This window comes from Drosophila elegans, unplaced genomic scaffold (assembly GCF_018152505.1).
Source record: "Drosophila elegans isolate 14027-0461.03 unplaced genomic scaffold, ASM1815250v1 contig_149, whole genome shotgun sequence".
Taxonomy (NCBI): domain Eukaryota; kingdom Metazoa; phylum Arthropoda; class Insecta; order Diptera; family Drosophilidae; genus Drosophila; species Drosophila elegans.
Genome location: NW_024545513.1, coordinates 14201822 through 14227951, shown reverse-complemented (window position 1 = coordinate 14227951; position 26130 = coordinate 14201822). Strand labels below are relative to the sequence as shown.

Genomic DNA, 26130 nt, shown 5'->3' with positions numbered 1-26130 from the left:
TTGTCAGAATACTTATTTTTTCGAAAGCAAATGGTATGCATATTTACTAATAGTATAATCATTTAAATTTTTGCTTTAAAGTTCAGATGCATATATGATTGCTTAAAAACCAGCATGTCTTAGTCCAATATTATGACTTTGTTAACGATTCAGTGAAAATTGATGAAACGCACACAGAAAAACAAACGGAGATACAAAATACAAAAAATAACCTGGACATGTGTGCTCAACAATTTCCGATTAAAACTGTTTTATTTGAAAGTTAAGCCGACCCCGTAAACCCCAGCACGATTGTCATCTGCATGCCAAAAACTGACCCAACTGACTGACTGACTGACTGACTGACTGAATAAATGACTAACTCACAAACTGAGTGAGTACTTAAAGCAATGGTAAACATTAGCATAAAGCTGGGCTATCATTTCTAAGTGCGTTGCTTGTTGTTGCCATGTCTAGTGTTTCTCCTGCTTTTCCTTTCTCAATTTTCCATATTCGTGCTGTTGCCGCTGCTGTTGTTGCTTTTGCTTTGCCTGTTATTTTAGCTTTTGTTGTTGCTGCTTAGGCTGAGCTGCGGGGAATAAGGTAAATATCAGCTGGCCCACGAGGACAGCCAGCAGCGAGAAGCCACGAAAGCGTCCTCGTCCTCGGCGGCGTCCTCGCTAAATCACAGGTGTGCAACAATGGCCACAGAAGCGCCAACAACAACAGCCACAACACAGCCAACCATAGCAACACCGACCAAAATTAAAAAGGATATTTCAAGTGGATGACTAAAGGAATACCCTTGCATATCATATGTTTTTAGATAAGCTTTAGAAAAACAAATTACAAATTACAAATTAACGGAACAAAGGGTACCAATCAAATTAAAAAATAAATAAAATAATTGCATGGGGTACTCTAAACAACTATTAATTTTTGTTTATTTTTGAAAGAAATCCTTTTCAATTTGATTTAAAAGCATTCTTGGTACTTAAACTTAAATATTTCATTAAAATCTTGGACATATTGCCCTAATGAGCTCTTGCCAGGATAATTATTTGTACCTAATTTCTTTGTTTTTTGGAAACAAAATTTGCTGCCTTTGAAAGGGTATCAAAAAAGGCAAAAACAACAGCACGAGCATAAGGAGCATAACATGTGAAACATAAGCAGGGTTCTTATTCCCTCTCTTCTTCTCTCGCTCCCTTTCGCGCAGGCGCCAGGAGAGCGGGAAAAGCTTTTGGTTTTCCGCAAATGTATTTTTTTCTTTTTTTTTTTGGCTAGTTTTCTTTGATTTTTTCCGACAAGCATTTTATTTTAGTATGCATTCAATTTTCTTTTTGCTTTTATCAGCCTTGAAAGCTCAGGATGTGAGAGCTTTTCCACTCTCGCTCTCTCTCTCTCTCATCCTCAGCTCTCAGCTGACTGGATAACCGTTATACGATGGCTTTTCACGATTTTGAAAACGCTCGTTTCTTTCAGTTGTTGCTTCACTTCAGTTCTGTTCAGTTCAATTAAATTTTGAAGCGGTTGGTCTGGACTAGATTTTCTCAGGAAAAGTGTTTTTCTGAAAATCTTACATTATTTGTGTTTTGTGTGTGTGTTTGCTTGCCACTAAAGATAAATTTTTGTGTGTGCTTGGGAATACATTTTTTTTAACAATTCTGCTTATTATATTTATTTAGATATTTTTTAGCTACAAATAGTTTAAGAGGGTTTTTAATTAAATACACAAATGATTGTGTTTGTTGAAGAAAATACATTTTTTTAAGCCAAGTGTTTCATAAATTAACTTAAAGGGTTTCAAGTTTCCAAATGTTCAAATTTCAAAAATCGTTTTTAATGTTGCGCCCATGAAAACTGGCCTAAGGCTCCAAACTGTGATACTTACATATGTGGTATAACAGTAAAGGACTTTACAAGAGCCGGCTTTAAGTTGCAATTTTTTTACTCCAATTTTAATAGAATTTTAAAAATAAGTAAAAACATATTATTTTGGTCCCGTGAATATCTCAAAACTTTTCTTTTTAAAGCCTCCAATTTCAAGCAAAGATTTTTGAAAAGCCTTCAAGCTCAACAGCCAATTAAGTGAAAGCTTTTCGCACAGTTTGAGGTCTGCACTTAGGACACTTTCACTTGCCGCAGCTGTGAGCGAACTTTCCCACTTTAGGCTCTCGGATTCGGAATCGAGTTCGGCTTTAGCTTCGGCCGTTGAAATCGGTCTCGGGTATTGGATAGTACGTTTTTGGGGTATGCAAACTCATTTTAGCTTTTGAACTCAGTCAGTTCAAATTTACCAGCGGATTTGTGCGGATTACAAAAACTATTCACACGCTCACATGCGCGCATCTTACATATATCAGTCTCTCACACAAATACGAACCATCAAACATACATCCAAGCACACACACACATTCACACACACCCAATCGCACACACACACACGCAGCAGCGGACTGAAGGTCCTAAAACGAAAGCAAACAAAACAAAGCGTCGGCAACCAAAAAATTTTGATGATGGGAAATAATTGATATTGTCTGGCAATCGTTGCTCAATATCGCAGTCATATCGGATATTTAAATTGTTGAATTTTTTTGCGAATTATTTTCTGGTGCAACCACAGTGCGTATGTGTAATATCTGATCGAAGAGTGATAAAACAGAAAGTGTGCGAGACCAGCGGCATTATCATCGGTCAGAAGGCGGTCAAAAGACAGATCAATTAAGGAACTGCATTCGGAATCGAAATATCCAGCAAAACCATCGTCCGAAATCTGTCTGCTGGAAAGTCAGGCAAGTATCCACACTGCGTATGAAGAATTTTTATATGCATCTGACTATGATATTTCCCCTTACATTCCGCTATTGGTTTTTATTTTATTTTTTTTTTTTTTTTTTTTTGGGGTTTTTTTGTTTTGGTCTCCGCTTTGTTGTCCTTTTGTTTGTTAGGGTTAAAGGCAAACAACAGAATTTAACAAAGGCGAGGGACGCAAACACAAACGCAAGCAAGAACAAGAACAAGAATTACAAGTCAAGTGCTGCGGCAGTTCTAGATTCCAGTATGTATGTGTGGGATATAGGTCTTTTTGCAAAAAGGATTCAAGGAAATCAATGGAAGTCTTTTTAAATCTTTGAAAACTAAGACTCTTAAATAGATTAATAGAATAATAGAATTAATAATAGAATTGTAAAGCGTATTTTACTTATATCTCTCTACTAATAAGTCTGTTTAAATTTTTAATTTCAGTTTAATTTTTTTTAATTTAATTTTATTTTTTTTAATTTTAATGTTCAATGTAGTAAAAACATACTTTGAAAAAAAAATTAAATATTGACAGTGATTTTTGTGTGCAGTAAAAGAAAAGTTTTGCTCTCCCAAATCTTAAGATTTGAATTACAAAAAATAAATCAGGCAAAAGGTAATAAATACCTTAAACACTATAACAATTTATACGAGCAATAAATGTTAATATTTACTTGGCTGCGGAATATATATGATACTTAAATAAATTGTTTTAAAAATTCTAAAGTCTTATTCAACCCCATCTGCTTTTGTATACTGTCATCAAAACTCTCATAACATTTTCTCATTCATTTTCGTTGTCAAAGGCTAAAATCCGTAGACAAAGGCATGGTATTTCCCAGAATGCCATTCGCTTTAGCTTTTCGAAGCGCAAATAATTACAAATAATTTGCATTTTGACGACGAAACCAGGTTGCTCCTCTTTTATTCGCAAACTCCCTTTATGGCTGATGAGTTCTTCAAACTTTTTATACCCTTGCAGAGGGTATTATAATTACAGTCAGAAGTTTGCAACGCAGTGAAGGAGACATCTCCGACCCTATAAAGTATATATATTCTTGATCAGCATCACTAGGCGAGTCGATCTAGCCATGTCCGTCTGTCCGTCCGTCTGTCCGTCTGTCCGTCTGTCCGTCCGTTTATATGCAAACTAGTCTCTCAGTTTTAAAGCTATCTGCATGAAACTTTCCCAAAAGTTGTCTTTCTATTGCAGGTAGTATATAAGTCGGAACGAGCCGGATCGGACGACTATAGCATATAGCTCCCATAGGAACAATCGGAAAAATAAAGGAAAAAAATTATAACTTTGCTGTTTTTTAATTTTTTGTTTAGTTCTTCGACATTTAGTAATGGTTAAATATTTCCGATTTACGGTTTAAATTTCATCAAAATCGGACGACTATAGCATATAGCTCCCATAGGAACAATCGGAAAAATAAATGAAAAAAAATTATAACTTTTCTGTTTTTTAATGTTTTGTTTACTTCTTCGACATTTAGTAATGGTTAAATATTTCCGATTTACGGTTTAAATTTCATCAAAATCGGACGACTATAGCATATAACTCCCATAGGAACAATCGGAGAAATAAATGAAAAAAAATTATAACTTTTCTGTTTTTTAATTTTTTGTTTAGTTCTTCGACATATGGCAATGTTTAATTATTTCAGAATTATGGTTTAAATTTTAGCAAAATCGGACGTCTATATCATATAGCTCCCATAGAACTAATAAAAATATATAAAATAACTATCTAATAATTGAGCTGCAAATCATCATAGCTTCACTGTTTTTCAGTATATACTGAAGTAAATCATAATTTAAATGTTTTCAAAAGTATTTAATTCATGCAATAGCTGCAAGGGTATATGAACTTCGGCTTGCCGAAGTTTGCTTTCTTTCTTGTTCATAATATTTTTAATGGTTTTTCCACACTCTGCTGCTGTCGCTGACAGGTCAAATGAATAAAAAAAAACTTTTTTACAAAATTAATTTAATCAGAAAAACTGAATCTATTATGTCTGCTTGCCATTTATTTTGTATTGTTCGGCATTGGGTTGAGCGTGTGGAAAATATGCAATGCAATATGAAAGGTTGTGATTATGTTCTCAAACCCATAGAAAAAGGGGGACATTTTGCGTGTTTTAGTGGGTGTGTGAGAGCGTGCTATTAAAGCCCGCAAATTGTACATTAAAATACACATCATCATTACACACATTTTGGTTCATAATTCTTTTTTTTTCAGCTCTTATATTTTTCCTTTTTTTTTGGGTCAGCGCTGTCAAGAGCAATCAGAGACAGGCTGGGCTTGGCCACTTAATAATCAGAGCACACTGAAGAAAATGTTGATTTTAAAAAAGTTTATAATTTTCTCTATCGACCAGTTGACCATTAAAAACGCAGTTTTAAAAAATCTGCGCCTAAGAAATTTAAATTTAGAATCATTTACTGAAATGAAAAAATGTATTCATTAATCTAAACAACACTAAACAACCAACAATGCTGTATGTCAGATTACTCTAAATAATACTCCAACCTAGTTACATTTTAATTATTTTTAAATCGACTTCAGAACATGTTTTATGCATTCCGTTATGTAAAGCAATGTATAGAACTTAAAATAAATTTATATTTATTAAAAAAGTTTAAAAAAGAAAATTCGATGTTTAGTTTCTGAAAATCTTTTCAGTTTTGATACTAATTTGGGTTTGTCAAAAGTTTATCATTGAAATAAATATATTTTTTTGCCATGTGCAGGTCCTCGAAGCCCCACTGTCAAATACCCCTTGTAACACCCTGTCGACGTTCCATTTATACCCCTTGCTTTTGGACAAGCCTTTGACAGGCATGTCATTTAATGTGCGCCTAAGTGTAGGCTATAAATTTTTTATATGCATTTTAACGCATTTCAAGTTATGATTTTCCGTCAGTGCCCCGACGCTCACACTCACACACACGCACACACACTGGCACATACAAATTTCATTTGTATAATGAATAAAAATGCACACTTTCATATGTGTGTCTATGTGTCTAAGGATAAATGGCAACCACTAGGTTTTCTCTATTTAGCATTCTAGTTTCAAATGTTTCTTTCCTTTTGTTTTTTTTTGTTTTGCTCAATTAATGGTTGGCCAAATTTCGATTTGCAGCGACAATCAAACGACTCAATTGCAACAACCCAGAAGCAGATATATGTTGCGTTTCAAACACTTGGAAATTGGTTATCACTAAAATGGTGGTATACCACAGATTTTACCAAAACTGATTAGGATTTGTTTATGTTGTTATGTGAAAGACAAAATAAATGAAAGAAAATTATTTTAAAAGTTAGTAACTAAAAAAGGGGAAGCTTTTATTGAATTTACAAATTAACAAAACAAAATTAATAATACGTACATATAATGTAAAACTAAGGAAAACAAATTTTATTTGTTAAATATGGTTCTAGCGTATGAATCCGCCCCCGGAATAACATGTAAAAATCTAAAAGCCGGAATAGAGCACACAAAAAGCATAAAAATTTAATGAGCCCAAGGCGGGGCCGTAAAGTTAAGTCCCCGATTAAAGGCAGCAGCCCAGTATAAAGTGTCACCTTAAGAGGGAATCCGATGCAATCAGCTGTTGGCATCTATCCCCGCTGCCACTGCGCCCCCGGTGGACACTTGCTCCTCCGGTTTCATTAACTTGACACATAAAAGCTTTCGATCTCCTGCAATGATAGTTCTTCTTTTCCGACCACCAGCAGCAACTGGAGGGAAAACGGGCGATGGGAAAGCGGTGGAAAAGCCTGTGTGAAAAGGTGACCCGCAAAGCGTACTCCACACGATTTTCGGTGGGTGTTTATATGTACATATGTACTGATGCGTACTTGAGCACCTATAAATTTTTATGCATAAATATTAAAAGGTCCTGGGGACTGGGCCGTGTGGTCTCCGATGTTCTTGAAAATTCCACTTTACGGCCACTGTCCGTGTTGCTGGGGAGCTTGTCAAGCCCATAAAATTATGGAAATTTTCTTGCCCTTTTCCGGCCATTAGAGCAAGAGAGCAATGCTTTGTGCCGTAGACAGAGGCCGCATCATCATCACCGACTGACCATTGAAATTGAGTAACTTGCTAGGCATTTAATGCTATGGCATCCTCGTGGTGTCACTTTTCCCCGGCTGTAAAAGGGTGTTTCGGGGATATGGTTTGACTCCTTTCCCTTCCTTTTCCTTTTCCTTCCCTTCATTTTTTTTTTGCACCTGTCTAAAGTTGCGGCTTGCCAAACTTTCCAAATTTCCCGACTAACAAACAATGGCAACTGCCAATCAAAAGTTTTCCATTTGTTTCTATTTTTTGCGGCTCACTTCGATTCGCCACCTGAACTATACATGCTTAGGCACTGAGAGAAAATTGTGAAATGGGGAAAAATATTCAAATTTTCACTAACCCTGCGGAAATATATTTGCCTTCATAGGGTTTAATTTTTAAATTTTAAAAATAAATACTTTTGCTTTGTGAAAATTGTATTGTCTAATTAAGCTGTTTATTTTCCTAATAAGAAGGTTTTAAGAATATAATCTTTGCAAATATAATAAATCTATAACTAAATAAATCACCTTAACAAATATTTAATCTCTTAGATAGTTTAATTTATGGTTCAACTTAACAAGTTGAACTAGGTTAATCTAAATTCTCAATTTTAGATGAATAAGACAAATACAAAAAATCTGGTATATTATATGTGTATAGTTTTATATAAATATATATTTCTTAAAAAATATTTAAATGCTATTAATGCCTTGATAAACTGATAAATAATGTAAATTTTTTACACTTATCTAAAATGATTTCTTTCAGTACCCTTCATTGAGTAATGCCAGTTGTAGTTACGCCCCCTTTGACAGGTGGGCGTCATCGGCTGGGCGAATGGGGCTGGGGGTTGTGGGGATGAAGGGGCGTGGCCGAGGGCGTTGAGTCGCATTGTCATAAACTTTCATCGACGTTCGCCTGCGAATGCAGCAGCAGGGCCTGTCAAGCGTGAATTTTCGTGCCAAAGATAATAAATGACAAGACCAATAAGCAAACTACCAGAAACGAAACATCCGTGGCATTATGATTAAGGGGGGACATGTGATGAACGAGTGGGCGAAAGCGGTTAACTTTCGAACAGAGCAGTCATACAAGTGCGTACAAAGTTTTGAAGCTAAAGTAGTTATTTACAAAGGATGCTTATGCAAAGACGAAAGTTTCCATCGAGTATGTGCAAGCCGCATACTCCTAAATGAGCTGAAGAACGTAAAATGCTTTAATTGCATACCCAGAATATTTCGCTTTCATTTGCACACACTTTTACGATTTCCAGCCACTCACACAAATTAGTTTTCAGAGGCTCTCGAATTTGAAACTTTTTAAAACGAATATGTTTAGTGGGTAAATTTATTGTTTATTGTAATTGGTCGTCTTAATTGCAAACATTTCGCCAACAAAGTGCTTTCCCTCAAATAAAAGTGTTTATTAAAATATTAAAACAAAATAAACTACTTTCCTAAGTGCCAATTTAAAATAGTTTTTTGTTTATTCACAATATAAAGAAATTGGCTTAAACTAAATTTTCAAGACATAATATTGGAAAATACTGCGAAATTTAACTTTAAGTGTTTTTGTTTGTTATATTATTGAAAGAGAAAACAGATTCGCAGAGTTTTCGAAATTTTTTCTTAAATCTCAAAAATAAAGGAAACCTACACAATTTGGCTTTTGTGATCTTTACCCCAAGACCCTTACATTTTCTTTGAAATTACAAGGACAGTATAGGCCTGCGCCCATACTTGCATATAGTACATTATATGTACACATATGTATATATATGTATTCGCATACATGAATAGCTGCCTTTACCTTCTCACATCAGCATAGATCTACATAAGTAGAAGGCAAAGACCCGCTTCAAGTTAATTACATGCATCAAAAACAAAACAAAAACGGGGACCCAGCTCTGTGGGAGAAACATGCAAATTTTCTTGACAACGCCGCACACACACACACACTCATACAAGCTTAGACACACTCACGCCCACCCGCACTTTTGTGTGTGTGTGTGTGTGTGTGTGTAAGAGGCGTCATGCTTACATTAATTTGTTGATAAATTGCGCAAAAATGGGAAAATAGGTTAAAAGCTCTCAACTGACTACGACCAAACCATAAGTTTCCCTTCTAAAAATTAAGCCACAAAAAGAACCAACGAAAAAAAAATAATGCAGAAGATTGAAACCGAAATCCAGCTAAAGTCGTCTGACGAATACTCTGTCCTTTTGAAAGATTCAAAATTGTATTTCGCCTTTTTAATAACAGAATCATTACATATGTGCATATATTTAATAAAAGACAACATTTTTATGCAAATCAAAGCATTACATTGAGTAGAAGCATTTATTGATAGGAATTACGAAATAATTTTCAGTTAAATTTAATTAATTGAAAACAACATTTATTATCTTTAAACTTAAATAAACAATAATTTTGGTTTTATTACTTAAAATAGAATATGAAATTTGCCAACGTATAACATTAATTAAAAATAATGTTTAGTGCTTTTTTACATAGTTTTATTGAAAATTTAATCTAATGTTTTTTTCTGATGCGTTTTAAAAAATGGATTACGTGTGTACCTTGATTTGTTTTCAACCGAGCTTCATATTTTTCATAACCAACATGACGTGCGCTTAGGTTATGTTTATCTCTCGTTTTTTTTTGTTTGCTGTTGTTGGTGTAGGGTTCTTTTTTATTCTTGTTTTTATAATGCGCGAAATTAGCAAAATAATAAAAAAAATGGCATAAAACAAGGTCGTGCATAAATAATGAGAAAACAGCGCAAGTTGTTCGCTTCGCTGGCTCTCCATGTGGAGAAAACTGCATGTGGTGGTACAAAAGCAGGTTAAGAGGTGGGTCAGGCCAAATCCGGTGGCAGTGGAGGGTTAAGGGTAGATGGATTGTGCACTCGCATGAATTTATGTCAATTGTGGATTAGGCGCTGGCATTGTCTGTTTATTGCCAACGGTTTTTGGTTTTGATGTGTGTTAATTGTGAGCTTGCCAAAATGTTTGTTTCAATAATTTGAAGAAGTTGCTGCAAAGAAAAAATAAACTGTCCAATTTTAGTGTTTTTGACCAACAGAGGGGGAGTTTATTTATATTTATTTAATATTGTAATATATTTATGAGCTTTTGTCAAAATTACCGATTTTATAATTAGTTTAGAGTTTTGTTTTACCATTATTTTATTAAAGTTAATTTATTAGAAACTAATTACTGCTTAGTTCGGCTATTTTAAATCCAAAACAAATTAAATATAATTTGATAATCTATTATTTTTTCCTTTGTTTACTTATATTACTATTAGAGCCCTGAAGTATAAAATGGTTTCCGTCGAAGGCAATTATTTTATTGAGATGTGGTGATGGTGGAAAGTGGTCGTTGGAAATGGAAACTGGAAAATGGCGAGCGGAAAATGGGCGATGGCAAATGGCATTGCATACTTAGTGGCGATCCCTGCTGTTCCATGGGATCCCATTTCGTTCTCAAGCATTTCTTAATGCTAATATCATTTTAATATTTAACGCTAAAAGCATTTGGCCACAGCAAAAAAAAAAAAAAAAAAAAATAAGTAAGAAAAGAAACAAACACCAGAAGCAGCTCAAAACATGCTAAGCAAAATAAACAGAGATGGAGCGAGCGGTTGCGAAAGAGAGGGATAGATCGAAAGTCTTTATTTAAAATGTCATTAGCTGTGAATGGCAGTCATGTTGCCATTTAAGCCATTCTGTAAATAACGTACGGAACGTCATGCAAATGTTAAAACCGCATTTGCATTTGCCGGCTGTCAACGTTCAGGACACCCTAGAAATTGGCTCACAACCTCCCAAAACAATTGTCACACCTACACCAAGAAAAAAATTAAAAGCCGAAAATAATTATGACATGACGAGTTAATATAAATAATTATATCTAAAGATTATATTAGTTCAATTTATGTATTTAAAAAAAAAAACATTTTTATAATCCCTACTTTAAACACAGTTTGAAAATTAAAAAAAAAATTTTTATTTATGTTGTTATTGACTAACCATTTCATAAATTTATCAATCGCAAAACATTCTAAGTAAACGGTGTATGGTATTAAGAAAGATTTTACTGCACAACTTTATATTTTTACTTAACTAGGTATTTTTTGAGTTTGGCCTATGGGCGTGACATTGTTTATGTGATGAGCAGAAATGTATCCGACAAAAACCGAAAAATCCATCTCCATCTCAGATATGAAAACAGTAAGATTATTTGGCGTCTCGCAGGTTGCATCTGATTTCTTATGCACAGCTGCATCAAGAAGTGCATTAAATTCGCATTGCATACCACACCGCACATCACACATACGCATAATGGCATTGATTGTGTGAGTGGAGAAAGGAGCAGGGAGAAAGGCTTTCGCTCATGCACGTACACGTCCACTTGCACATGTGTGCGTTTGCTGGGCGTGTATGTGGGTGGGTCTAAATTATTAAGCACCTTGGACGCATGCATGACAGAGGAGGCCCCAGAAACACTCAAATTGAAAGCTATAAACCCAACTCAATGAAGGCCAAATGAGTGGAGACACCGAGTAATAGTGCAAACACCTTCGCAGCTTTCTTTTCTGGCAGATGAAGAACTCAGCTAACGATTCTCAAGGCTCTCTACCTTTATACAAACTCCAAAAGATATAAGGTATTCAAAAAGTACCTATTAGAAAAGATCGTTTTCTCTACACTTTATAAGAAAAAGAATTAAATGAGAAGTAAATGTACTTTCACCTTTATTCAATATAATATACTGTTTTTGAGGACTGTCCCTTACAAATGTTTCTTTAAAAATATTAATAAACAAGTAAGACTTTGAAATCATGGGTTTCAAAACTCATAGGGTCGATGAATATATTTTTTGTCAATTTCTTAAGCATATAAGACTAAGGGCTAGTAGGCGAAATAAGTGAAGAATTTGTTTACTACTAGTAAATATTATTTAAACATATTTTTGAATTTGATTTTTGGTTTTGATATCTTGTGCAACTTTTAAGTCTTTTGAGTTTTTTGAAAGCCCTTAGCTATGTCTACCTCATTTCGTTTCCAATTGATATGGCTGTGTATATCTGGTTATAGTTTCGCACACCCAAGTCAATTAAGGCCCTTGATGAGTTTGCCCTCTGAAGACCAAAATGATTAGACAGCCATTCACATTCACAATTACATTTATTGACACATTCACCTGGATTGCAGTTCATCGCCTTCCGTCTTGGTATATATCCTTGAACGTGAGGGTGAATGCGTAACCGTAGCCGTATCCATGTCCGCCTTTATTTTGTTCAAATAAGCAATCAATGTTCATTATTTATAAATGTTTGTTTACCCTAGCATTTTACGATGTACCCCAACGCCCCATTCTTCCTTTCTTTCCCTGTTTCTTATCTTTTCTTTTCGTTTCCTTACATTTCATTTCTTTTCCTTACGTTTATTTCTTTGTTTTGTTTTCACACTATTATCCCTGACGCAAGTTTCTCTTGAGGGCAATGGAATTCACTCGAAAGGATTGGCTCGAATCCTTTTGGGGGCTTAGCAACAGTTTACTTCTTTAACAGGAAAGAAAGCTTTTCTTGGGAACAGTACCTTACGAATTAAATGAGGCTCTAAAATAAATGCCAACCATACCAAAAAATATGTCCATATCATATAATTAATAACACTATACATTACCTATTTATTTTGTGACTAATTAAAGTTTAAATTCCTTACAAAGTTTCGTTTTTTTAATAGGATTTTACAAGAGTTTGTTTTTTCACTTGATTTACTGTACTTCATTTTATTTGCATTATTATTTCATATGTATTATATATTACCAGATTGCCTCTAACATTTTTATATTACATTTGGAAATTTTATAATGGTAAATTTGCCGTGAAAAACCCGCACGACTGTCAACATAAGCACTAATTAACTCGCAAAATTCTCTAGCGTTGCATTGCATTGCGCGTACGTATTAGGCAGTTATAATTGTCGCCCTTTAGTAATTGAACATTTATTTGTTTTCGATGCAATCCGTTTGGCTTCGCAGTGGTTTGACATGCATTTATATGCCGCTCAATTAGCGAGTTGTACAAATAAACAACCAAATGCGACAGAGAGCCGAAATCAAATTGCATTTCGAGTGCGGACAGTGGCATACAAACATTTGTGCAGGCGTGTGGAAATTATGGTTTTATTATTGCCATCGGTATGCATATCGCTATCTCTATCTCCATCCATATGGCTGTCTCTTTTGGTCTTTGCACTGCTGCGCGGGAGTGTGTAATTTAATTAATTTTATAATAGCAATGCCAGTTACACAACCGAACGCAATAAACCAAAGTCAATAATATTTATTTATTTCATTCAGCAGCATTTTGTTTAGCTGCGTTGCAGCTAATTCGGCAGTTTATTCTAAGGTCGCTGAGGGGGTTGCAATAGTATTCCAATAAATAATATATTTTCAGGCCGATATTTGACTTTTGTTCTTTGATTTACAAATTGCCAAAAAACCATTTCAGTCTTTGAATTCAATGGATTTTGTTAAATTTAATCAATTAATTAAATGAAAGATAAATGCATGAAAAACAGCTCTTAGGCTAAAATAAGTAAACATTTTAATGTTAACATATATTTACTTACTTATTAAAGCAGTCTAAGGTACAATTAAAGTAAATCTAAAGCAAATATAATAAAATCTCAAATCTAATGCAACAGTTATTAAATTTAAAATTTTGAACTCTATATTAAAGACCAAAATATATATTTATTGTGTCTTATTTTTTCCATTCCAATCATTTAAAATGAGATTTAACCGAGAGTTGGTCAAAAACTGCTTTAGTTTCACTGAATACTGCGATTGGCACAGAGTCTCGTATTTTGCTGTCCGTTTCATTAATTAAGTTAAGGTTAATTGCTGCCGAGCAAAGTTAAGGCGAAAGTTTATCGAAGTTTTCTCGTAAGTTGATTGATTAGTGCCCGTGGTCGGGGGCCAAACTAATTTTGAAACAATAAAATAAGTCCGGACAGGCAGTACAAACGATAATTATTGGCCTGGTAGCTTTTTCTTTTTTTTATTTTTTTTTATTCGCCCTGTCTTTTTCTCGCATTCAATTTGCAATTGCTGATGCAACCGAAATCCTCTTTCCTGCTCTCTATGTTTTTTTTAAGCCAAACTTCTTTGCAACATTAACTAACTCGGCGATGTTCGTTTAAGCCGGAATGCAAATTGACTTGTTTCCGCTGCTAGCCGTTTCTCTCACTCACCGCCTCCAGCTGTCTCTTTCAGCATTTGCCATCTCTCTCTATTACTTCCTTGAGCCATCTATTATGTAGATGGCATAAAACAAAGAATGAACCTTCCTTCGCCTGGTTTCGTGGTTTTGATTTTCCCTTTTTCACCTAGCTCTCCTGTTGTTTTCCCTTCTTCATCGTAGCTGGCCTCCCCCTCCTCTTTTGTGCTTTTCCTTTTAGCCCGATTCCGTTTCACTTTTTTCCTCCTTTTCCGCGCCAGCATTTGGCTTAAGTTTTGCAATTTTGAGCTAATTCCTGCGACGACGAAGCGCTTTCCCCACATTCCCCCTTTCCTGATTTCTATCTCAGTTTTTATCGTTTAGTTGGTGCTTTATACACTGGAAAAAAATGTCAAAAATACTGAGAGACAATTGGGTAAGGCATTATCATAAAATATATCTCCTTTCGTGGCTTAATTAATTTTCCTGGAAATATAAGTATTTTAGCTGACTTTTGAAAGTATTATAAATTAATGTGGTTTGCTTAAAAGAAAACATTTTAAATTTGAGTGATTGTTTTACGTAGTGTACTTAACTCACCTTCCATTTAATGCAGGGAACAGAGCTAGATTTATGCATTGCCATAGTGTTACGCTGGTTTCCCTGATTCCTTTCTCTTCCTTTCTCTTCCGCCATTGCAATTTAAATCCACGCACCCGGCAACGAAATGGGATTGAAATGGTTCCGAATGGACGGGCGGATACCCCTATATTGAGATTTATTGTCCCCTTGCTCTAATTACAATAAGACAGTGCCTACAACTGTGCCACTGCCATGTTTATTCCAATCTCAATTCGAAACCCATTCCTGATGCCCCCGTGGTGCGCGACGAGAAATTCAATTTAAATTACTTTTTAATGTGCTGCTCAAACACACACCCACAAAACACTAATAAACGTTTGCATTTAATTTGGGTCAAACGATGTTCTTTTTCAAAAACCCCTGCAAAGCAGTCTCAAAATGGACAAGGGGTACATCTGTTTATTCAGATATTTCGTTTAAGTATTTGCTCGAAAGGTTTTTCTGCCTAGTTCCCATACTTATTCAATCAATGGTGATCACATGATTTAGGCCATCCTTATTTAGCAGAAAATCGTATTTATTCAACTTTGCGCAGCTAAGGGCAATTGGTACTCTTTTTAAACACGTTTCAATTGAGTAACTGCTATGGAGCACTTAAAAAAGTATATTTCGAAGAATGGTATTTTTTCCATTTAAAATAAGACATTTCTTGTGCCAAATCAAAACAAATAAAATTTAATCATTTTAGAAAAAAATTATATTATTTTTGTCTCTATATCACTCATACGCACTGTTGCCTCAGAATAATAATAACTTGGCAATAGTTTGTAATTTTATTTGATCGAGCAGTCACAGGAAAAGCATTCATCGGCAGACACACTCACACTGACAATCCGATACCGAGCCCAATTTTAAGTCCCAGAGGAAAACAGAGAAAATACGTGGAAAATATAGGGGAACCGTATCCGCCACCTGGATAACATGTCCTTAATCCGCAAATCGACGATTCCGCAGCGGGTCAAGCTCTCGCTGACGTCGCTTCCTGATCCGTGTGCTCATATGGCGGTGCGCGGAAATCGCACCTCAATTCGTCGCATCCAGTTGGCACACAGTTGCTCGCCAACGGTGGCCAGTGCCTCATTGGAAACGAAACCCAAAGTTGGTGCATTGAAGAAGCAACAGTTAGTACCTCGGAAGGAAGTTGGTGATAATGATAATGCTAATGGTAATGATAATTCTAATGATAATGATGCTGGCATCAGCGAGGGTAAGGACAACGACCTGATTTCCCTGCGAACGTTGCTGGATTTGGTGGGGGGCAAAATACGGCAAACGGATATCAAATTCCTGCGCTTCCTGTGCAACGATCATCGGATAATCTATGTGCCATGTCGCCTCATTTACCGCCACTCGGAAATGATGCGCCAACGGAGGACAGTGGAGCAGCCCATCAAATTGCAGTCCATTAGCTCGACGACGCTGATCCGGGTGATCGTTTGGATGCACCAGCAGAGCGAGATGGAGATGGCAAGTGCAATAGGTGGGAAGAGGTGTGCCAACAACGACAATACGATAGGCAAATGCGAAATGATTGCCAGTCAATGGGAAAAGGAAAGTAAGGGCGACGGAAATACAAATGCCAAGAACAATCGGGAAAATCGCAGTGAGTACACTCAAAATTACGGTTCCAGCAAAAAACGAAAGTATGCCACACCACCAAATAAAACAAATGATAAGATCACAATTAAAAAAAGAAAAATTGCGAATGATCAAAGATGTAGTGGCTGCCATACAAGCACAAATTATAATAATAGTGAGAAAACAAGCCCAGTTGAAACTGCAGAAAATATGAAAAATCCAATGTGTAATGTATGTAATAATGGCGGAAATGGGAAAACTGTAAGGACTTTGGAAAACATTATAAGTGAAACCAAAGAAGCTAGTGAGTGTGAAAATGAAACAAATGAATGCAAGGAAGCAAACAGTAAAAATATGCATATATCTAAAAGCCAAAATAAGCAAAGGGCGAACGGAAGCGAAAGTGGCAAAGTAACAATTAGTGGGAACTGTGAGCAAGATAATAGCGTTGAAAAATTAAATGAAAATGAAAATACTGGCTGCAGTTTGTTTGCAATCAAAGCCAAAAATACAAAAATTAGCAACCAAAATCTAACTATAGATGCCAAGCCTGGAGCTGATCTGGATGCCAAAAAAAATGTATCTGGATTCGGGCTTAGTTTGTGGGAGGAGCGATTTTTGGGCAGCGAACTCTGCCAGCTGATGGAACTCATCCTGGCCGCCCACTGTTTGGGCGTCGACGCCCTGACCTCCCTCGCTGCGAACTATTTGAACGAGCTGATGGCCCAAAGTACCCGCTCAGAACTTTCAACCATGCTGCAAGTGAGCACTCGTTTGGCGGAGGTTCGACGGACTGTGGAGAACCATCGACCGCTGATCACCGAGATCTTGTCGCAGGTCGATCACAGACCAAAACACCACTGTTCTGCGAGGAAAGCTACTAATTCGGTTGGATTTAAACCTAACACCCGACGAGGAAAAGGGCATTCGATCCGATAGAAGAAAGACAAGCGCTCATTGGGCCACCAAGCCAGTGGCTCCCTTCCTCTACAATGCTTTAGCTCCACGGTTTAGGCCAAATAACTATTGTACTGTCTTCTTCTCAATTCATTTTGAGCATCTCTGCATGGGTTCATAGTTTGGTTTATTTAATTGCGAAATAAATGCGTGGAAAATGATTGGAAGACACACGACAAAGTTGACTTATCCGGGGGAGCAACTTTCTCGCGACAAAAGCCACCCACAACAAACATGTTGATTAAAGACTGCACGGGAAAGAAAAACGTCGTTTGGGAAAGCCTTTGCAAATTCTTTTCTATTACTGTGTTACGCGGTAAGTGTATATTTCAAAATAAAGCCACAATATTTTTAAAACCATAAATATTCTTTGTATTTTAAATTTAAATTTAATTGCCTAAAAAAAATCAAGCTTTAATAGAAGAATTTTATATTTTGCAAAAAGCTTAGGATAATATGATTAAATGTATTTATATAAAATATTTTATTTGTTTGTATTGCTTATAGATTTTTAGGCTGGAAAGTAAAACAAAATGTGTTGAGGAACTCAGTGATCTCGGAGATCCTTTAATTTCCCAAAACACTGTAGTTCATCAATTTGTTCTCACTGGGCTGTAATTAAGGGTAATACTTGCTAATGCTCCAATGGGTGGTGAATGATGTGGCTATCTGAGCCGCAACACGACTATCCCCACACCCGATGTGCGGCAATTAAGCGATAAAATATGCAACAACCAATTATGCGCACATTAAATGGCCATGACCAGGTCTTTCCGCCATCTTCCGTCCGATCAATGGGTTGAGTTGGGTTGAGGTTCAGGTAGTGCCCCATTTGTTCACCAGCTATCCACTTTCTCCCTCGCTTTCTTCCCCCGACTTTCACCACCTCTTGTTTCAGATGGTTCGTTCTGGTTCTCGTTTGGCAAAAGTTTTTGTAGAAGTTGTTTGGCTTGCTGAAAAGGTCATGCCGCATTAATTTTAGACGGCATTGCCGCGAGTTTTCAAGTTTTTAGCGACTTTGCACATTAGCCGTTAAGAAGGAGAGGCCGAAAGGACAACAGAACGGGCCAACACAACACTAGCCAATGTGGCTAGCGCCTCAAGGAGATTTCTGCGGTGCTAATGTTTTCAATAGTACTGCGAACGTGTGGCTTACTCCAAGTTTTCTGTAGTCAAATGGGGTTAATTTATAATGGTATATTTTTGTCTGGGTTCCTGTTAGTTTGTGCATGTATTTCGAAAACTTATAGAAATCATATTCTTTTAAAAGTATATTTTGACAAAATTTAAGTAAAGAAATTATTTCTTAAGAAAATACTTTAAAGTATATAAATAGAAGTGTATTAATATGGCTACTGCTCTATGGATCGACTGTCTCTCTGATAGACCCACGAAAATTCAATTCGCGTGAAGTTCAAGGACCCTTGCCGACTGTTTTATACGTAACTAAAATTGTGGAGAACAATATAAAAGACGTCGGGTAATGCAACAAAGGGAAATTTAATAGACCTAACGACGCCATCATAATGAAGCTATGGCAAACACACGCCCATGCACACATGCATACATATACAGTGCACACACATGTTCCGCTATCAGTTCGTGATTGTGTATGTGTGTGTGTGTGTGTGTGTGCGGAGCAGCCATTTTTGTTTCAGTAACACGCATACGCCCCGTGGAATGGGGTTTTTCTTTTTTTGTTTTTTTTTTTTTTTTTGCCGCACATCATTGTCGTGGACGTCGTCGTCTCCTTTTGTTATTGTTGCCAAATCGCGTGAGCACCTTAAATGCCTGAATTTATTCGTGACCCGCAGCAAAAGTAAAGAATGAACTTCGATTACTTTTCGAGGCAACAGGTTGATCCGCCAACCGCCGTCCGTTTGTTTTCATTTTGATATCATTTGCTTCGTTTTTGGCCATTGCCGCTGCTAATGAAAATCCACACGAAACTTGTAGACAAGTTTTTATTCTCATTACACTCGTAAAGTTTTTGGGCATATTACTTTACCCACGACTGCCATACCAGACAGCAGACGTTTGAGTTAAGAACATTTTTCCACTCCCTCTTAAATACACTTAATTTTGAATAGTTTGCACTAGGGAGTCTTAAATGATTTAAATTCTAGATATTTTCTGTCCTGGAAGTATAACATTTTTTAAGATTTAGTAAGAGTTCATAATTTTTTCCCGAAAAAATTTAGGTTGTTGGAAATATATTTATTTTTTATTTTTATATCATTATAAAATATTCTATTTTTCTTAAGACTTTTATAAATTTTAGAGGACTTTAGCTATAACATATTTTGTATAAAACCATGCCATCCTCATTATTTTATTCTTATTTCTTAGTCGGAAGTTCTTATTTATAATTTTCTACTTCGATTGCACTCGCGTTTTCGTATCGCTTTTCCCCGTGCTTGTGATTCAGCATCGCTTTGTGCCATTTTCAGCAATTTAACAGTTGATTTTTCTCGTTAGCGGTAATGCTAAGCAGTTCGGTGCTATAACTACCCCTTAGCCCCCTGGCTTATTCCTTCCCCGACGCCCTTAAGCCGCAACTTTGATAAAGGAGAAACTTTTGTCTACCGCAAGCAAAATGAAAATCGTCCATTGAACTGTGGGCTTGGCCCAAGTCGACGGCCCCCCTCTGTCATTTAATCCATTTCAAAGTTTTCTGCTCTGCTCGGCTCTGCTCCGCGCACCACATTCAACAATGTTCCGTCTGTCAGCGCAACGAGTTCGGTTGATTCATCGCGACTAGCAGACATGGCCTCGCCTCGGAATCGTGTGGGTTCGCTTGGGAATTGGAATGGGAATGGTTATGGGAATGCGAAAAGGAAGCAGAGCAGCTGTCCCACATATCGAGCACCAAATCTAGTGGATTTCCATTAGGAATCACCGGATTATCCAGTTTAATTGATTAAACGCAAGTGCGAGATCGGGCGAGAAGGGACTCGAATGTTTTAACTTTTCGAATACATTTTTAGCTGTGACCACAAGGATTCAAACTCTGTTAAAAGTTTTCATTTTAATACAATAGGGAAAGGCAAAATACTTGGGCAAAGTTTTAATTAAACGCTAATGTATCAAAGGGAGACATATTTCGCAATTAAGGAAAGATAAAGATCTTAACGGCTTACCTGCAAACATTTTATTAATACGCTTTGTTGTATATAAAAACCTTACACATTTCTTAAGATTTTTATACCCTTGCAGAGGGTATTATAATTTCAGTCAGAAGTTTGCAACGCAGTGAAGGAGACATCTCCGACCCTATAAAGTATATATATTCTTGATCAGCATCACTAGGCGAGTCGATCTAGCCATGTCCGTCTGTCCGTCTGTCCGTCCGTCTGTCCGTCCGTCTGTCCGTCTGTCCGTCTGTCCGTCTGTCCGTCTGTCCGTCCGTTTATATGCAAACTAGTCTCTCAGTTTTAAAGCTATCTGCATGAAACTTTCCCAAAAGTTGTCTTTCTATTGCAGGTAGTATATAAGTCGGAACGAGCCGGATCGGACGACTATAGCATATAGCTCCCATAGGAACAATCGGAAAAATAAATGAAAAAAAATTATAACTTTGCTGTTTTTTAATTTTTTATTTAGTTCTTCGACATTTAGTAATGGTTAAATATTTCCGATTTACGGTTTAAATTTCATCAAAATCGGACGACTATAGCATATAGCTCCCATAGGAACAATCGGAAAAATAAATGAAAAAAAATTATAACTTTGCTGTTTTTCAATTTTTTGTTTAGTTCTTCGACATTTAGTAATGGTTACATATTTCCGATTTACGGTTTAAATTTCATCAAAGTCGGACGACTATATCATATAGCTCCCATAGGAACAATCGGAAAAATAAATGAAAAAAAATTATAACTTTTCTGTTTTTTAATTTTTTGTTTAGTTCTTCGACATTTAGTAATGGTTAAATATTTCCGATTTACGGTTTAAATTTCATCAAAGTCGGACGACTATATCATATAGCTCTCATAGGAACAATCGGAAAAATAAATGAAAAAAATTATAACTTTTCTGTTTTTTAATTTTTTGTTGAGTTCTTCGACATATAGCAAAGGTTAAATATTTCAGAATTATGGTTTAAATTTTATCAAAATCGGACGTCTATATCATATAGCTCCCTTAGAAATAATAAAAATATATAAAATAACTATCAAATAATTGAGCTGCAAATCATCATAGCTTCAATGTTTTTAAACATATACGAAAGTAAATCATAATTTTAATGTTTTCAAAAATGTTTAATTCTTGCAATAGCTGCAAGGGTATATGAACTTCGGCTTGCCGAAGTTTGCTTTCTTTCTTGTTTTTATTGTAATATGACCAAAATATGAAAAAATTCATTTTTTGTTCAGTTTTTGCCATTTTTAAGTGGGTTTCAGCTGTGAATGCCAATTGATGAGATAATTTTGTTGCAACTTTTGGAAAATTGTCAAAAATTAACATATTTATAAGCTCTTTAACATAAGCTGATCAAAAATAATTAACGGGTATAAATATGATCATCTGTAAATGCCATTTGGTTGGAAATTTCGGTTCATATCTCTACAGTTTTGAATGTACATCAAGTAAAATAATGTTCTGATTGCGGTCTTTAACCCCCTTAACATTCTTATTGTTCTGAAGGTTTGCAGTCTGTCTGTGCGATTAACGTACAGCAAAGCTCATTTCGAATGATTTATTGAGTGCTGTCTTTCCTCCGTTTTTCCCCCCACTGACCATTTCAATTCAGTGGATCATATTAAGTATACGCCCCGTGTGACCACAGCAACAACTGCACATTGTACTTAATATGATGAATATATGTTGGGCGAAAATGATGTACATATTGGGCGGGGGGAGGGGCATAAAGTTGAGTGGGTGGGCAGGGTTCTCGTAGTCATTGTTGAGCTTGGCCAAGTGGCACAAATGGCGGCGGTCGCTCAGTCAAGGAGAAGTACAATAACAATAATGAAAATAAAAATAAAACAACAAACAATGAGTAGCAATAACAAAAAAAAAACAACAAGTGAAGCCAATCAAACAGTCAGCGGTTGTCAATTAAACTTAATTATGTTGTACAGACGAGCACAGGCGTTGCAAGATGTTGGCGACTTGCCAAGACAGCAGCTTTTCACCTCCCAGATTTCCACGCCCCTCGGGTAACCCTCCACCCCTCCCTCTTTCTAGGCCATCAAAACTGTGTGTAAATTGAAAGCTTTAACAAATCTAATTGAGCGTAGCAACAAAAATGGATGGCAAACAATACAAACTGATTTGATTCCCATAGACGGGGATTTAGTTGAAAGCGCTCGATGATTCCGTTAATCGTAGACACAAACAAAAATTACATTTCGTTTCGTTGCTTTCAAATCTTTCGTTTTCCCACCCCCCATATCATAATAAATTGTAAGTAATTTATTTTAAGTTGCTTTTTAATTTGTATTAAATATGCTAAAAAAGTTTTAAATATATAGAATGTTAGTAAAACAAATATTGCTATTAAATTGAGTTAATACATCATAAAATATGTAAATTGCTGTGTGCATCAAGCCTAATAAATTCAAATAGAGCTTCAATTATCACATAGATAACATCGTACTAAATAAAGCGATTTCAAATTGGCCATCCTTGCGAATCAATTTTTCATCCAATTTAGTACTCAATCCACCGCTTAATCATAGCTGACCCTTGTGGTTTTCCTCGCCTTTCTTATCAATTTAATAGTTACCTTCACCAATAATCGTCTGCCGCGCTACCGCCCTCGCTTTCCACCAGTTTTAACCATTTTCTCGTCTGTGGAAAACCTGCAGTTGTGGTGCAAGGACTCGCATTAATTAGGTGTGGGTGCTGTCCGAACAGGACTAAAGTGCTGGGGGCAGTCAAATGCAGGGACTACGGAACGGAAAATGGTTGGAAAGTTGGTGTGGAAAAACGTTGGGGCACCAATAAATAATAAATGAAACACACAAATCCAGGCGCATAGCCTCATATGCATTTTGCATGCGATTGGTCACTAAATAAATAAATAAATTGATTTTATTTCCGCCTTAATTGATACACACGTTGCCAATATGTTTTTGATTTATTTATTCCACGGACCCAATCGCTGGCCCTCTTTCTGTCACGATAATTGCCGTAATTGTCTCTATAAATTGATTTATCTCACACTCGAAAGGCCTTTTTACTTACATATATATTAATGTATAGGCATTGTTATTTTACATTCAAACTGATAAAAAAGCAATTTGTTTGTAAATACCGTTCTCTCTGATCAGTAATGCAAATTTACATCAGATTAAATTGTTATCCTGGTTTTTAATGTGTTCTTATTACTAATTATCTCGAAGACTGAGTGTCATTTTTGCTAAAAACTTATAAATAATATAAATAAGCAAAGTATTTTCAGAAATGTTTGATAAATTATTTACTTGAATTTAAAAATGTTATCCCTTAATATTAAATAATTAATAATTAAATAATTTCCAGTTGATATTGTCAATCTAATCAAGCTCTTCTCTTTATTTCTTCTTTTTTTTTTACAGGTAAGCAGAGTGCAAGAGGACATATATCAGCAAATGAAGAAATCTTTAGGGCTCAGGGCTGGATGAAGTGTCAGCCTAGTTAAACATCCGACGCTTATCATTTAGACCGAAAATCAACGTCCCCTAACATTCTCTTGCAAGGCCACTTTATGCTGCCCGCAGGCAGCTTCCCCCGAATTAGCTGCCATGCAAAAGTTGACGTTTATTGTTTTTAGAATTTTTATGAGCTCCGCTCAAGCAAACGGAAAGAAAAAACCGGCGGAGGGAAAGCGAACTGAAAAAAGCGTGCTGGAAAAGCCAGAGATCAATAGCCAAACGCTTGGCACGTTCCTCGCGAAGTGGGCACGAAAATTGTTTCACCAAATCACGCATACGACTGACTGGTAGTACAGTGCGTTTCATGCCTGTTATGTGAAAATTTGTGAATTTAATAGCTTGCCGAATAAGTCGAGATAATTATAATTAAAAGATACCATCAACGAACTTGTTTTACAAATGAATTCGAACGACGACAATGGCAATATAATAACACTACTATTTGTAATGATATCGTGCTTTAAATATTATCTTTATTGATTGACAACTTTGTTGTTTGGTTTTTTAAGAGCAGCGAGGTTAAAGCTTATAGTATCTGGGATGAATAGTACTTATTTTTTGCACGGTTTAATATATTATATATTATTTATTCGGAAGTGCACTTCGATACGGACTGTATGTCCTAGAAGCTAGCAGGTCCTTTCATTTCCAGCAGCTGGTTTTTAGCATTATTTTGCACAGCGAAATATCACGCATACGCAGTGTGCGTTGCGCCATGTAAAAACCGTTGCCTACTTTTTGGGGCCGAGCGAATGCACGGCTTGGCCTTCGCTTTTTAAGCAGCTTTCTGCGGCAGCAGCTTTGATTTAGTTCACTCAAATACCCACACACATACTCACGAATACACACACAAATCCAGAGGGAGACAGCAGGACACGTGGATTTGCGAGTTAAATTATATTTCATTTTTATTTGCAAGCGTTTTCGCAAGACTCCCATTGAGCCAAAAAATGGGAAACCCTTTGCCGGGTCCGCTTGCCTCTGCTGTTTTTTATGATTGTCTTGAGGATTTTCGTTTTACATTTGTATGAATTTTTAATATGCCAAGGAATATAACAACAATGCGAGCCAAGAAGCCAAGAAAGCATAAATATCAAACAGCCAAAAGCGAAAAGGAATCGGAATCAGCATCAGCGTCAGCATCAGAATCAGAATCAGAAACCGACAAAAGCAGCTGGGATAGGCGGGGCAGCAAATATAAAGATAAAAAGGAATATCAAGCCAAATAAACCTTAAGGACATTGTAATATTAATTCAAACGGACATACACAAAAGTGAAGCAAAAAAGGAAGCACACATTCAGTAACTTGAAACGGTCTTAAGGCCTACGTCCTTTTCATTTCTTTTGTGGCTTATAAAAGCCGCTCCCACACAAACATACACACACTCGCAGACAAATGTATACATGAAATTGGAATTGTATAGAGATAAAAATCTGGCAAAATTTTCACAAAGTAATACGCAGGCCATAGATTATCAATGGTAGATTTTTGTAAATTTAAAAAATATATTTGCTGTATGTTCTGTATTCTCTCCTTTCAAAAGGTATCTCCTTCGCTATGAGCAAACAGAGATTTTAAAAGCCACATCTTGTTTTTGCCAAAGAACAGAATTTAATAAGAGCACAGAAAATTCCTTTATTATTAGCACAGCAAAATGTGTATTTAAACGCTTGGTGTACATATTTTATTCTCCACTTGATTTCATTTATGTATTCTGCTCGCGAATGTTCAGCAAGTAAGCGAATTTTAATTGCCTCCATAAAAAGAGCAAATGCGGGACAGAATGTTTTGTGGCATTCGAAGCATGGAAACTGGCTCAATTGTTTGCCTCTGGTTGGTTATTTAAGCTGCACATAATTCAGCACAACTTGTACATACAATAGGTTAAGCCATATAATACAAAACAATGTTGCCCCCATTTTAAGCCATTGAAAAGGCTTCAATTCTAGTCATAATATGAAGTCCATGCAGTTGTATGAGTGAGTTTTTAATCTTTGCAATCTAAAAAATCTAAATCACTTTCAAAATTTAAATAATTTATTATTAACAATATTCACGACTTAACATTCGAAATTCAGCTTAAGAATCTTCAATTTGGCTAACGTTATTTCCTAGTAAAAGTGCTTTGTTGCGTTTAAAAAGGAATACAAATTTAAGTATGATTTGGGATTATCTTTGAGAGCAAGACGACTATCGCAAGAGCCTCCAAGGCAACTG

The 26130-nt window shown here is 36.0% G+C and overlaps 2 protein-coding genes across 3 annotated transcripts in view; both read left to right on the top strand.

Moving 5' to 3' along the window:
* Window positions 1-26130, top strand: part of LOC108149976 (atypical kinase COQ8B, mitochondrial) — a 74876-nt gene that overhangs the window by 31747 nt on the left and 16999 nt on the right. The window lies entirely within an intron of this gene.
* On the top strand, window positions 15528-25481 carry LOC108149978. Its single transcript, XM_017277899.2, has 2 exons — window positions 15528-17586; window positions 23816-25481. Exon 1 carries the CDS (start codon window positions 15657-15659, stop codon window positions 17250-17252), a length of 1596 nt encoding a protein of 531 aa, XP_017133388.1. The 5' UTR covers window positions 15528-15656; the 3' UTR covers window positions 17253-17586; window positions 23816-25481.

Excerpts from the sequence above, each read along its gene's own strand:
- LOC108149978 (XM_017277899.2), top strand. The coding sequence starts at position 15,657 with ATGTCCTTAATCCGCAAATCGACGATTCCGCAGCGGGTCAAGCTCTCG.